General features: G+C 39.4%; 1 protein-coding gene across 1 annotated transcript in view; it reads left to right on the top strand.

Moving 5' to 3' along the window:
* Window positions 1-13,402, top strand: part of CDC73 (cell division cycle 73) — a 119,704-nt gene that overhangs the window by 97,700 nt on the left and 8,602 nt on the right. Inside the window, exons 11-14 of the mRNA XM_075422346.1 lie at window positions 273-330; window positions 3,464-3,499; window positions 3,873-3,960; window positions 13,033-13,194. Coding sequence (XP_075278461.1) covers window positions 273-330; window positions 3,464-3,499; window positions 3,873-3,960; window positions 13,033-13,194 — 344 coding nt within the window. The remainder of the gene's footprint in view (window positions 1-272; window positions 331-3,463; window positions 3,500-3,872; window positions 3,961-13,032; window positions 13,195-13,402) is intronic.

Raw genomic sequence — 13,402 nt, 5'->3', positions numbered from 1 at the left:
AAAAGGTTTCTTTGAATGTAGAAAAAGGTTTGGTTGGCATTTGATGGTTAAAATGTAAACCTGTAAAAGCTAATGAGGTTGTCTCTCCTCCCCAAGTCTAAAACAGAATCTGTAAAGTTTTGAATATTTTTCACTATTTTCTTTCTCTTCTTTAATGGAAACATATTGCCCTCATTTTCATGATACCCTCTGTAGCTCTGTGTTCATTGAAAAAAGCCATGTACCTGACGGGAAGCCCAGCTGTTAATGTTACCCCTTCTCTCTTTTATAAGGAAGGTGCTTCTGCTCGAAAAACACAGACTCCAGCAGCACAGCCCATTCCACGACCAGGTAAGGTAGCCTGCTTCCATTTGTGCTTCTGTTCCAAAGAAGTACGAGTTTCAAAGTAGTACTATTTCAAACTTTAGCTCAAGAATAAAGTGGGAGTCATTTATTTGTGGTCTTTAACTGCATATGTATTTGAAATAACACAACTTTTTAGTTAATGTTATACCGTGCGTAGCTTGAACTGAAACGGTCAGGGGCTTGGGTCCGTTCTCTGTAGTGTGTTGCTGAATTAGCCCGTTGAAAGGATGCACTAGTGAAAACAAAAAATGATGAACTTCTTGGTTGTCAGCTTGGCAATTCAAAAATGCCCACTCAAATGTATAATAATAGCTGGCTAATACTCCAGGGAGGAACAACCTAAATAGAAAAGCTAATGTTGAAAAGAGATACATTATTACTTATTAATATATCAGATATAAGTCTTTCTCTGAGTGTGTTACCATTACTTCTTCACACTTCTTAGCACATGAAGAATTTCATAATGGGGCCGGAATCCTCAACTGACTTTTAAATTCCCGGTTAGTAGGTTTTAGCTACCAACTCAGTTTTGTGTGTCAGATTGAATCTGCAATTGAGATTCAAAGATAGAATGATATAGATGCTTTATTTTGTTTTAATGAGAAACCCTTAGAAAGAAAGAGTTTTTAAAAGATGTGAGGATCACTGTTTCCAAACAGCTATGTGCATATCTGCACCTAGTTTACATACTATGAGAATTTCTGGTTTGGTGGAAGAAAGTCTCAAGTGAAAGGTGTTATTTAAGAACGAGATGATGTTGTTATGAAGGTATTGGAAAGGGGACATTTGGGGGTTTTTGGAAATAAAGCTACCTTATAAAATGAATATATTTTTTTCTGGAAGTACTGCTGGAGTAGTGCCTATTCTTGTTGAGACTACTAAACGCTTGCAATGTATGCCTTGCTAATTCCCAGAGATTTATTAGTAGGATTTAATGCTAAGACTTAATATTTTAAAAATGATTCTTCCCCAAAAATCTATTCTGATATTGAATATTCGCAGCATACCTAAATGCTGTTGTGCACAGATTCTTCTGTTTGTTATTTTGGTACTAGAAAGGTCATGCTGCCTGTCATACTTATCTCCCTAGCCCTGTTAAGCATGATAACGCGAATAGAGTTGACAGACAGCAGTATGAAAAGAGTAGAAGTGGCAAGAACAGAGAGCTGACTGAATTGTCACAGGTCCTTACTTCTAGCTGTGACTTCATGGGCATTAACTGGCGGAAGTGTATTTTTTGTACATTGTACAGGTTATACTGATATTGCCCTTCTCTAAGGCCAATCTAATCCATTATCTTGCCTCTATATTGCAAATTGAAGAGAGGATAAAGAAGAGAGGTGTAGTCTGAAGAAAGTATATACTGCTTCATTAAAAAAAAACACCTTGTTTTTCTGCCTGTTTTAGGATATTTTGGGGTTTGGAACTTTTAAAGAAGTAGCTGTTCTGTTCTTAGCAGTCAAAGTATTTGGAATGTACAGTTGTCAGGAGGATGCTGCTTTGCGCATAAAGTGTTAGTTGAATTGGATGAAACAGTTGTGCAGTACTGATTTGAAAAATTACCTATAAGATGTGCTTTTAATTTAAGATGTTTTTTGTGTACCTTTCTGCAATACCTAATTTTCTACGAACATGTCTTGGTACAGCTATCAAATTTCTTCCAGATGCTTTTTTCCCCCACCAGTTTATTTTAGGGCAGCAGACGCTGCCAATATATTTCAAGATACATTTTACATTAAGGAGAAACCTAGATTAAAAAAAAAAAAAAAAAAAAAAAACAAACAAACAAACAAAAAAACACCAAAACAACAACACTGGGTAGGTAAAGTTCATATAGTTAAATATAGTGAGACCAATTATATCCGTGCAATTGACAGTGTCAGGAAAAGATAATTAAGGATATGGTCTCAGTATTTCAACAATGGCAACTATGTGTTGTGAATATTTATACTGTTCTAGCCAGTTTCTGAAACAGTTGGTCATAAATAAACATGAGCAAGTTGGTGCTATGAAATTGGAAGTCAATAAATGAAATTTTTCATGCATAGTAGCAGTTGAGACTTGAGTTAGTCTGGATCAAGCTTTCTACTACTCACCGTTTTCTGAGCCTGTGAATTAGGATAAACATATATGATGATAATGATTGAGCACAACAGTTCTTTCCTTAAGGTAGGACTCATGAAAACTGAACTATAAAGTGTTTGTTTGGAGGAAGCCAGGTTGTTCAGTAATGGCACCAAAGTGAGGAAGGATACGCACTCTTCCCGCTTTGCACTGAAGCATCTGCTGTGTTGAGGAGGCCCCAGCGCAGAAGGCTGCAGTGGGAGCGCTTTACTCGGGGAGGGGGACACACTCTTTGGTTTCGGTGTGGCCAGTATTGTTTGCTTGTGTGATTTTGTTCAGTGGCAGTCTTATTGGCAGTTTTTTGGGGGGTTGGGGGGGGGTTCTTTGTGTTGTTATTTTGTTTCGGCTTTTTTTTGTTGTGGTTGTTTTTTGTGGTTTGGGGGGGGGTTTGGTTGGTTGTTTTCTGGAGTTCTGCTGTGTCTGTCAAGTTTCATTGTTTCTGGCACTAAAGAGTTTGTGTAACTCAAAAACTGCAATCCAAAATTAACTTGAGTAAGCCTGAAATTCAGATTTTTATTGTTGAAAGTTAAATTCTACAGATATCATCTACGATAAAAACTACTGACAAAAAGGTGAGGTTCTGTAAAAATTAGTTTGTTGTGAAACAGCCTTCCTGTTGGTTTGGCACTATTGAACTTAAGATCCGCAAGCAGCCTTGTTGAAGATTGCTGGCAGTTCTTGTCAATGCTGTAGTGCCCCAGCCTTTTGAGGAGGATGGAAAGGGATAACTAGTTTCAGTAAAATGAGGAGAGATTGACTCAACTGTCCTAATGTCGGTTTCAGACAGTCAGAAGCTGTTTGTCTTCTGGATACCGAGACCCAAATTATAAATCCCTTCTTCAGCTTTGTGTATTGCATCTGTGAAAATAATCTAATGACTGTAGTGTGACTCTTCTCTGTTCAGTCCTGCAACTAAAAACATTGACTAACACATAAATACAAATGTTGTAAAGCATCATTTCATTCTGCCATATTTTCTGATTTTTTTTCTCAGTTTCTCAAGCAAGACCACCTCCAAACCAGAAAAAAGGTGAGTCAGTTCTAGTTACGCGGTCCTTTTTGTTGTGAATTTGCCCACTCTATCTTTTGCTGGAACCACAGGCACCAATATAAACAAGCAGTGGAATGCAGGCAGTGTTCTGTTTTGCTAAATATGGGTCCTACCCATACTTAGAGACTCCTGATAGAAGGGTATGCTTTTTTGGTGAATGGAAACCTTTAGTGTAGAAATTATTTACTACAATTTTCCTTGAATATTTTTCCATGATTTTGATCTGTTAAGCAAGAGTTTTGCTTTTATGTACAGTTCCTTTAATGAGAAAAGGGGGGGAAAAAACCCAACAGCTAAAACAGCAAAAAAACCTGCAAACAAACAGGCAAATGTAACTTTATTGTCTCTACAGGATCTCGAACTCCCATAATCATTATTCCAGCAGCCACGACCTCTTTAATAACGATGCTTAATGCAAAGGACCTTCTGCAAGATCTGAAGTAAGTAGCTGATTAGAACATACTGTGTAAAAGATTTTCGAATATAGAAGTATACTAGTACCAAATTGGTAATTAAGCAAGAGGGAGCATCAACAGTGTCATGACAGGCTAGTTTTACAGACCAGAGTATAGAAGAAATTAACGCCTCTTGAGTAGTAGGAAAAAAGCAAAAAAATACTTTCAGAATTTTTGCACAGTTGTGGCCTGCGGGCCATATGGGCAGGTTGAGAAAAAAGTCTTACACTGCCATTTCTAATGTCTGTAGTGGTTTTCTTTTATGCAACATATATGCACACATATGCAACCAAGAAACAAACCCTTAAAATGGCAGAAGACTTAGAGAAGACGAGCAAGGGCAGTGTTCTCATTGAGATCAGAAAAGATGTCAGGAGGTGACCACAGTTACCGTAAAGGAGAAGGTAATTGGAGAGTTGTAAATGGCTGTATCAGCTGAGCGGGTTGTATGGTTGTGTAAATAATGCATATTTTTTTTAAAGCTCACATACTATAATAATAAGAATTAGGCATTGTCATTAAGTATGGATGCAAATTCATTCAGAGAAATATTAATGAGTTGCTAAAATTTGTTTATTGCATCACACATCTGATTCTAGGATTCAGTTCATTATAGCTGAATGCAATCAACACTGCAAATTACTTTCTTCATGGTAAGGTAAAATTCACTATTATGGTAAAAAAAATTTTAAAAAAACCCCACAACCCAAACCCCACGTTTGATGTCGTTGTTGTCCAAAAAATCATGGTATTTAGAGCTGCCTGCCAGTTAATACCAGTTAATTTTTCTGAAACGGGCAGTCATTTTCACAGAGAAATACACTGTTATAGATTGTCCGCAATGGTATGTTCAAAAAAATGGAGAGCTCTTCTTTTCTTCCACCAGCAGCACTTTGCATGTTCTTGGTGAGACTACGTGCTGCTTTTCTTCAAAACCAGGCTGTCCTTACTGTGGTGCTACAGCTTTCACTGGAGTTGCCCTAGAATTTTTTAAAACTGTGCCGTGAGATACCAGGTGCCTTCTAATCTCCAGCTATTTCTAGTCCTGAGATTACTGCCACGAAACATCAAAGATCCAGTGAGCATACTGGATTCTTGCTGCCTCTTCCGAAATACTTAGTCGGAGACAAGGCTGACTTTTAACATTATAGCTTCAGGTGCATGCAGTTACTGGGCCGATACAGTTGCGTTGACAGAGATGTTGCTTGTTTATGTGGGTTTTTACGTTCAAGAAGTAATTTCACAACTACAAGCCCTGGATTTTACATCTGTGTAATTTGACTTTCTGGTACAGGGTACCTGTATGTCGTGTTTAAGTGTATATGTGCCAGGAGGCTCTCAGCTCTGCCTGGCCAGCGCTGCAGTTAATTTCCAGAGACCTGCCCCAAGAGGAGGCTGGTCGTAAAAGCGCAAAGAACGGGATCCAGGAAAAAGAAGTTTAAGGGGTCAAAGGAGGACACTGATATAGTTAAGAAGTATGAAAGACAAAGTGAAGAGGCAAGGTGTGTTAATGAATGAGAAGTGCGATAACAGAATTTGGAAGAGCAAAATATTCACAGAATCACAGAATCACAGAATGGTAGGGGTTGGAAGGGACCTCTGTGGGTCATCTAGTGCAACCCCCCTGCCGAAGCAGGGTCACCTACAGCAGGCTGCACAGGACCTTGTCCAGGCAGGTCTTGAATATCTCCAGAGAAGGAGACTCCACAACCTCCCTGGGCAGCCTGTGCCAGTGCTATGTCACCCTCAGGGGGAAGAATTTCTTCCTCATGTTCAGACAGAACCTCCTCTGCTTCAGTTTGTGCCCATTGCCCCTTGTCCTGTCGCTGGGCACCACTGAAAAGAGTTTTGCCCCATCCTCCTGACACCCGCCCTTGAGATATTTGTAAGCATATATTAAGTCCCCTCTCAGCCTTCTCTTATTCTGGCTGAACAAGCCCAGCTCCCTCAGCCTCTCCTCAAAGGACAGATGCTCCAGTCCCCTCACCATCCTCGTAGCCCTCCACTGGACTCTCTCCAGTAGCTCTTCATCTTTCTTGAACTGGGGAGCCCAGAACTGGATGCAGCACTCCAGATGAGGCCTCACTAGGGCAGTGTAGAGGGGAAGGAGAACCTCCCTCGACCTACTGGCCACACTCCTCTTAATGCATCCCAGGATCCCATTAGCTTTCTTGGCAGCCAGGGCACACTGCTGGCTCATGGTCAACCTGTCGTCCACCAGCACACCCAGGTCCCTCTCTGCAGGGCTGCTCTCCAGCAGGTCCGCCCCAAGCTTGTACTGGTGCATGGGGTTGTTCCTCCCCAGGTGCAGGACCCTGCACTTGCCCTTGTTGAACCTCATCAAGTTCCTCTCTGCCCAACTCTCCAGCCTGTCCAGGTCACGCTGAATGGCAGCACAGCCTTCTGGTGTATCAGACACTCCTCCCAGTTTTGTGCCATCAGCAAACTTGCTGAGGGTACATTCTAACTCTTCACCCAGGTCATTGATGAAGAAGTTAAACAAGACTGGGCTCAATACTGACCCTTGGGGGACACCACTAGTTACCGGCCTCCAGCTAGACTCAGCACCGCTGATGACAACCCTCTGAGGTCTGCCATTCAGCCAGTTCTCTATCCACTTCACTGACCACTCATCCAGCCCACACTTCCTGAGCTTCCCTAGGAGGATGTTATGGGAGACTGTGTCGAAAGCCTTGCTGAAGTCGAGGTAGACAACATCCACTGCTCTCCCCTCATCTACCCATCCATTCATGCCATCATAGAAAGCTATCAGATTGGTCAAGCATGATTTCCACTTGGTGAATCCATGTTGACTACTCCTGATAACCTTCTTTTCCTCCACTTGCTTGATGATGACCTCCAGGATGAGCTGCTCCATCACCTTTCCAGGGATGAAGGTGAGGCTGACTGACCTGTAGTTCCCTGGGTCCTCCTTCTTGCCCTTTTTGAAGATTGGAGTGACATTGGCCTTTCTCCAGTCCTCAGGCACCTCTCCTGTCCTCCAGGACCTTTCAAAGAGGATGGAGAGTGGCTCAGCAATGACATCCGCCAGCTCCCTCAGCACTCGTGGGTGCATTCCATCGGAGCCCATGGATTTGTGGGCGTCCGGATCGCTTAAGTGATCCCTCATGCAGTCCTCCTCGACCAAGGGAAAGTCATCCTCTCTGTGGGCTGCTTCTCTTACTTCCGGGGCCTGGGATTCCTGAGGGCCTGCCTTGGCACTGAAGACTGAAGCAAAGAAGGCATTCAGTAGCTCTGCCTTCTCTGCATCTTCCAATTTAATTTAGCCATGACAGTTCTAGCACTCTTCTAGAAAATATGCCACCTGGCCTGTATTTTTTTGCATTCAATTTTATTGAAGTAGTTTGTTTAGGAATGGCTGCAGGGTTTATTTTTACTGTTCAGATATGCAAAGTGTAGAACTAGCCTTGATGTGGAGTGTGATTGATAGATATGTCATGGTTTTCTAAGGAAAGAAGACTTACCTAATTCCTGCCTCTAACTCACTGCCTTCTTTAACTCATTCCCCACTTTCAGCTAAATTTGACAGAAGAGTAGAGATTTGGAAGAAAACATGCCATTGCCACAAGCTTTGGAATAAAGAAATATTGTCCAGATAGAAAAGACACCCATATTAGTATTCCCTCCCTTACCCCTGCTGAGGAAGAACTGGGGAGCTTTGAATTTCTTGTATTCCTAGAGGTAACGAGCCTGCTTGTCTTAGCCATCAGAGAAGATCTATGATACAGCACAAGGAGAAGAGGGTTTTGGAGCTGGCAGAGACCAGCCGTTGTAGGGGAGGGTGCTAAGGAATGTCGGAGAACCCTGGGAGAACAAGGCCCTCAGGATTGTTAGGGTATGGGAGCTGTGATTCACGTGTGACACGGGCTGTCTACAGGGCAACTTCTTCCATGCCCAGGACCTGAGAAGTGTGTGATGATGAGGAAGGACTATTTGGGTTTCATAAATAAAACCAACTTTTGTGATTCCCTGCATTTAAACATTTCCTTAAAACAAAGAACGGAGTTAGCTGAAATTATAAGAAGAGATCAAACCACTTAAAATAAAAACTTACAGTTGTAGCTGGGAATCCTGGTCTTTTAGGATAGTTTTTGTCTAAGTTGCTGGATTTTTTTTTTTTTATAAGTGACTGGAGTGCAACGCAGTGTCACTTTGGATATGAGAAAAATGTGGTGTCATTAGCAGTTAGTTTAGGTGGTTTGTTGTAAAATAAACAGGACATTCTTCATCCAGTACTATGGTAGGCGTTCAAATCAATTTTCAAGGACTGAAAGAAACTTAATAATTATACCAGCATTTTTAGTAAGCCTTTTGATAGCTGTGTAGTATGTTGGGGTTTTTTTCCTTGACAGCTTTGGCTGATGTTTATGTGATGCTTAGAAACTTTAATTCATCACTAATGTTATGTGCTGTTTTGAAATAGAGAATATGGAAATCAGGAAAGCTATCATGAGTAGAAAGGAATATATATAATGATAAACCAGAGGCATATTACTGGTTTAAGATTTTTTTTTTTTTAAGATACCTGATTTGTCTGTTGAATATATTTGTTGCAACTTAGATTTTGTAGGGGGACATTCCCATATATAATTGTAATATATACAGTTCACATGCTGTATAATATGCAAATATTCTTGATAACCTTTTTTTGAAACATTATTTTTCTAAGGAGCAAAGTACAGGATAAAAATGAAGAGTTTCTAAAATATTAAAAAGATATGTCATTTAAAATCAGAACTGCAATATTTTATGGTATATTGTGAAGCTTCTTAAAATATTTCATATAATATATTTTATTTTTATTCACTATTGGAATGCAACACTGTCATAGTTACTGTGTAAAATCTGGCTTTCCAGAGTAAGTATTTGAGAATATCTAAAGTTGGGCTTTTCAGAGACAGTGCTGCTTCTTTACATGGAACAAAAGTGAGGCAGGAATTATATCGGGCAGTTCTAAATGATTAGATGATGATGATGATGATGTATTTTTATTATGATGATGTCTTTACTTCTGGTATGTTTCACCATATGTGGCCAGGCAACTCACTGAGATTTATCCAGCTTTGAGCAAACTATCGGAAAGGTTCAGGGATGATGTACTAACAAACAAACAAACAAAAAAGCATTGTTCTCTTGCAAAGATAGGTTTATGAAGCTTTTGATACTGTAATCTAACAAAAATAGAGAGGGTTGTAATAAGAAGTCTCCAGTTCTAAACACAATCAAATGTACATTACGATGATCTTGGTTACTGTCCAGCATTGGAGTTGCCTTATTCTCTGTTCGTGCATTTTCAGTATACGTGGGTTGGGGGCCAGAAAGTGCTGACCTGACCTCAGTGAGAGTGTTTTAAAGCTAATGCTGGCAATTGCCGCGACTGCAGAGCCTCGGCATGAGTAGCTCTGGCAGTTCAGGGGATAGGATCTTACCAGTTGCCTCCCAGAATTTGATCTGGTTCAGTCACTTGCCTGTTACCTTAGGAAAGGGACCCGCTGTCTTTGTAAAGTGAGAGAGTGCACCATTTTCATGTGGATAATGATTTTGTCAATTAACAGCAAGAGAATTGAGTGCTATTAATTTCCTAGTAGGGGTATAAAAATGGATTGTAAGTAGATATGGATTTTTGTAAGCTCCTGCACAGTCAGGTTTTGAAACAGGTTTCTAGTCTGTTGGATGATTAAAGAGGTGTCAAGTACAGAGGTGTAGTTAAGCCACCAGTTACAGTGTTGTGGCAAATAATTCCCAGGAGAAGATGGGTTGTTTGGTGCTTTCTTTAATACTCAGATTTCTTAAGCTTGTGTTTTATGTCCAGGTAGCGATGGAGTAAGCCGTGATTACATTTATGATGATACAGTGATTTCTGTTGATTCTCAAATCTTGAGCACGTGGCTGTTGTTATGCTTACTGAATCGATGGTTCCCGGAAATGCAAGCATGTATTTCATAAGCTTTCTGTAAGCTGTCATTTATTCCTGTTCTCTGTGTGTGTACATATATGTAAGCATTTGTTTCAGTGCATTCTTTATGATGGTCATCTTCTCTACTGTTCCATGTGAATCTGCTCATTGATAATTTTTTTCTTCAGAAAATTCAAATGACACGATATTTTATGTTCTGTCCTGGAGAAATGCATTCAAAAACATTCACATTTTTGCACTGAATAAAGCTGAAGCTACTGTCTAGAAGATACATAACTAAGGCACAACCAAATGGTGTGTTAATGGCTGTAACACAGTTTCTAGCTGAATTGGAGAGAAACTATCCATAAACTACTGTTGAAATGAATTCTTAAACAGAAACATTTTAAAAAGTAGAATTGAGAATGCCTGTTTTAGCCAAATTTGCGGGGTCTCGGATATTGTGGTGAAATTAATTGTTAGACTGTAGAAGAGCAATATTGTTTCTTGTCTAATTTGGCAGGGGTGGCTGGGTTTCCTGTTTCCATTTAAAATGTGTTTGCTTCCCCACATTTACAAATTCAATTAAAAATGTGACCTTTTAGATTGCTGTTCCTATGACTATTTGATTATGACTATAATGTATGCATGGCTGTTTGTTTTTTATTTACATATTCTGTAGGAGTTTGTTCTTTTTCAGTGCATGGGACATGTAATAAAGAACAAAATTCTTCTCAAGCTCTCCACCATTTTAGGTGATCCTGGCTTTTCACATAGACCTTGCCACTTGGGTAAAAGGTGTTTGAGGATGGGTTTTTTGTAATTTTTTAATTATTTTTTTTTTTCATTGTATTTCCATCTCTCCAGTCTGGATTCCTTAGTTCTGATGGGTGAGGAGAGACTCATGAATGGTGTTCTTAAAAGCTCAAGACCACCAAGCAAATCCTCACGCCAAGTTATAAAGTACAGTTTCCCATCAGTTAGTATTGGCAAAGCAAAGCTGGCAACATGTTGGCCGAGCAGGCCATTAGGCATGCATGTGATTAAAGTTGCACTTTTGACTTTTTAAATTAGCAACTTGACTAGAAATACTTAATTCTGATGTCAGGTTTGGTGGCTTTTTCCAAAGTAGAGTTGTGTTGAACACTTCTGTGTGTAGCACACAATTGTATGTGTCAGTTAGATGTGGTAGATAAAATATACGTAAATATTAACAGTTTACTATTTACTTCAATTCTTGGTGAAACGACTGTCTTAATGGGTTTTTTTATAATACTCTAGGTGGCCTAAGTGTATTTTTCCCCATTGTATCCTGTGTAGCTTTTTTGTCTGTATTTTCTTTAGAATGGTGTTGTTTTGCATGTACTAGACAGATAAGCATAATTTAGTTTGTAGCTTATCGTTTAACATCTGTAATGCTTTTTCTGTATTTGTAATGCTAGTCAACTTTAATGCACAATTCAGAGTCATTTGCAGTTGGTTTTTTTTTATTTTTCCTGTGCAGCTGTATGTGTTTGGACACACACTTCAGAAATTGGTTGTGACTTTCTGTGTTTGAAACACTGTTAAACCATGAGGCATATAAGGGGGCTTCATCACTTTATTTCTATTAGGAAAGTAAAATACCTTTGCTTGAAGGTTGATTGACAGTTTCCACGTGCTACCTTAAAACATGTTTGTCTAGGTTTTTTTCCCCAAAATGCCATTTTCGCGTTGGATATAAGATGTTACCAAAAACTAGTATTTTCAAGTTGACTGAATAATGAACTTCTCCTGATGTTTTGTTTTTCATTCCTTTTTTCTATTTTCCAGCAATAGAAAGTGCAGTCTGCCTCTTTAAACACATTCAAGTTGGTTTTTAGTATTCAAATAGAAATAGGTTGAAAAGAACAAATGGAAATGGTGCAAACAGCTTACCCAAAAAATGTAGTAAACTCTTAAAAAGCACCATCTGTACTATAATGAAGAGAAATCTTACCAATTATGTAGAGTACTGTGATTTTAAAATGTAGCACCAGTACTCTGATAACTTTTGCAGTTAAGTGAAACATAGTGTTTCTTTTCATCAGAAGTTTTGGAAATGAAATGCCAGGGGCAGACAGTGTTCACTGTGCAGATGTGTGGTTCTGAATAGAATATTAGGAGAACGTGGGTATGAGCACTGCTCTTTTGCTGGCCTGGTAAGTGACACTGGTCACATCAGCTTACCTTTCTGTGACACAGCTTTAGTTCTATAAAATTCAGGGTTTTGTTATCTTTCCTGTTGATAAAATCTACTGAGGTTCATCAGTAAAAAGGCTTACACTACTCTTACATTTATTATGCCAATTTTGAAAACTGTTCTGTGTATTTTATTTTATTATCATCATAAAGAAGAGACTTTTGAAATGGAATTGCATTTTTTTTTTAAGGTGAAGGGCTGAAAACTAAAAGATCTGTAATTCACTGGGGGGGGGGGGGGTGTCACATGTTAAGCATTTATTTTTCTCGTACCAGAGTACAGAAGAATCACAATATGCTTGTTTTCCAAGCACTTACTCTGTCAGAGAAGCTAGTGAGAAAACAAAAGTCCAGAACTGTAGGATCATATATTGTAGTAACCGGATGAATTGCTGATAATGTAAAATCACCATCATCCCGAAAAAAACCTCTCAAAAACATTTTTGACCAAAAACCCCAGCTTTCTTGAGAAAACGTAATTCTGATGGCTCCAAGCACAAGAGCTCTAAAATTTGCTCCAGGAAGCACTTGTTTCTTCGTGCCCAAGCTTCCCAATGTTGCCCTCGATCATGGAAAAGAATGAGTTAGAGCCATGCAGCCGGCTGGGATCCGACTTCTCATCTGCAAAGGTATTGGGCAAGGTCAGCAAGGAGTCCCCCAAGTGTGTAGCAACAGGTCTGGCTGTAGCTTTGAGGGGCAGAGGACCTTTTAGTACGACTGTTTTTATCGTAAGGGCTTATGAAATATTATTCTTATATTTTTTTTCTGTTTTAAAAGAGTAGTGATGGAGGCTTGGCATAGTGAAAATGAGATGGCTTCAGTGACTGTTGCCAATAATGCAAAGTTCTGATAAAGTTGTTACTGCTGATTTGCATCAAAGAACTTGGTTTTGTCTACTGAATATTTCTTTATTCCCCAAGGTTTGTACCATCAGATGAAAAGAAGAAACAAGGCTGTCAACGAGAGAATGAAACTCTAATACAGAGAAGGAAGGACCAGATTCAGCCTGGGGGAACTACAGTCAGCGTTACCGTACCTTATCGAGTCGTAGACCAACCTCTGAAACTTATGCCACAAGACTGGTAAAATAGATTGCCCTTTACAAAATTTCTTAAGCAGGAGAATGCAGAATTTGGAGGGGACAAATAAAATGCTACTAAATCCCCTGAAAAGTGAAGATATGGATATAAGAATGGATTTGTTTGTTAACTGTATAGAAGTGTTTTCTTCAGATGAAAATAATATGAAACTAAACTTACTTAAAAGGTCTTCAGAAATTGCAACACTCTG

Source organism: Opisthocomus hoazin, chromosome 6, assembly GCF_030867145.1.
Source record: "Opisthocomus hoazin isolate bOpiHoa1 chromosome 6, bOpiHoa1.hap1, whole genome shotgun sequence".
NCBI classification, from domain to species: Eukaryota; Metazoa; Chordata; class Aves; order Opisthocomiformes; family Opisthocomidae; genus Opisthocomus; species Opisthocomus hoazin.
This window is presented reverse-complemented; position numbering and strand designations above follow the sequence as displayed.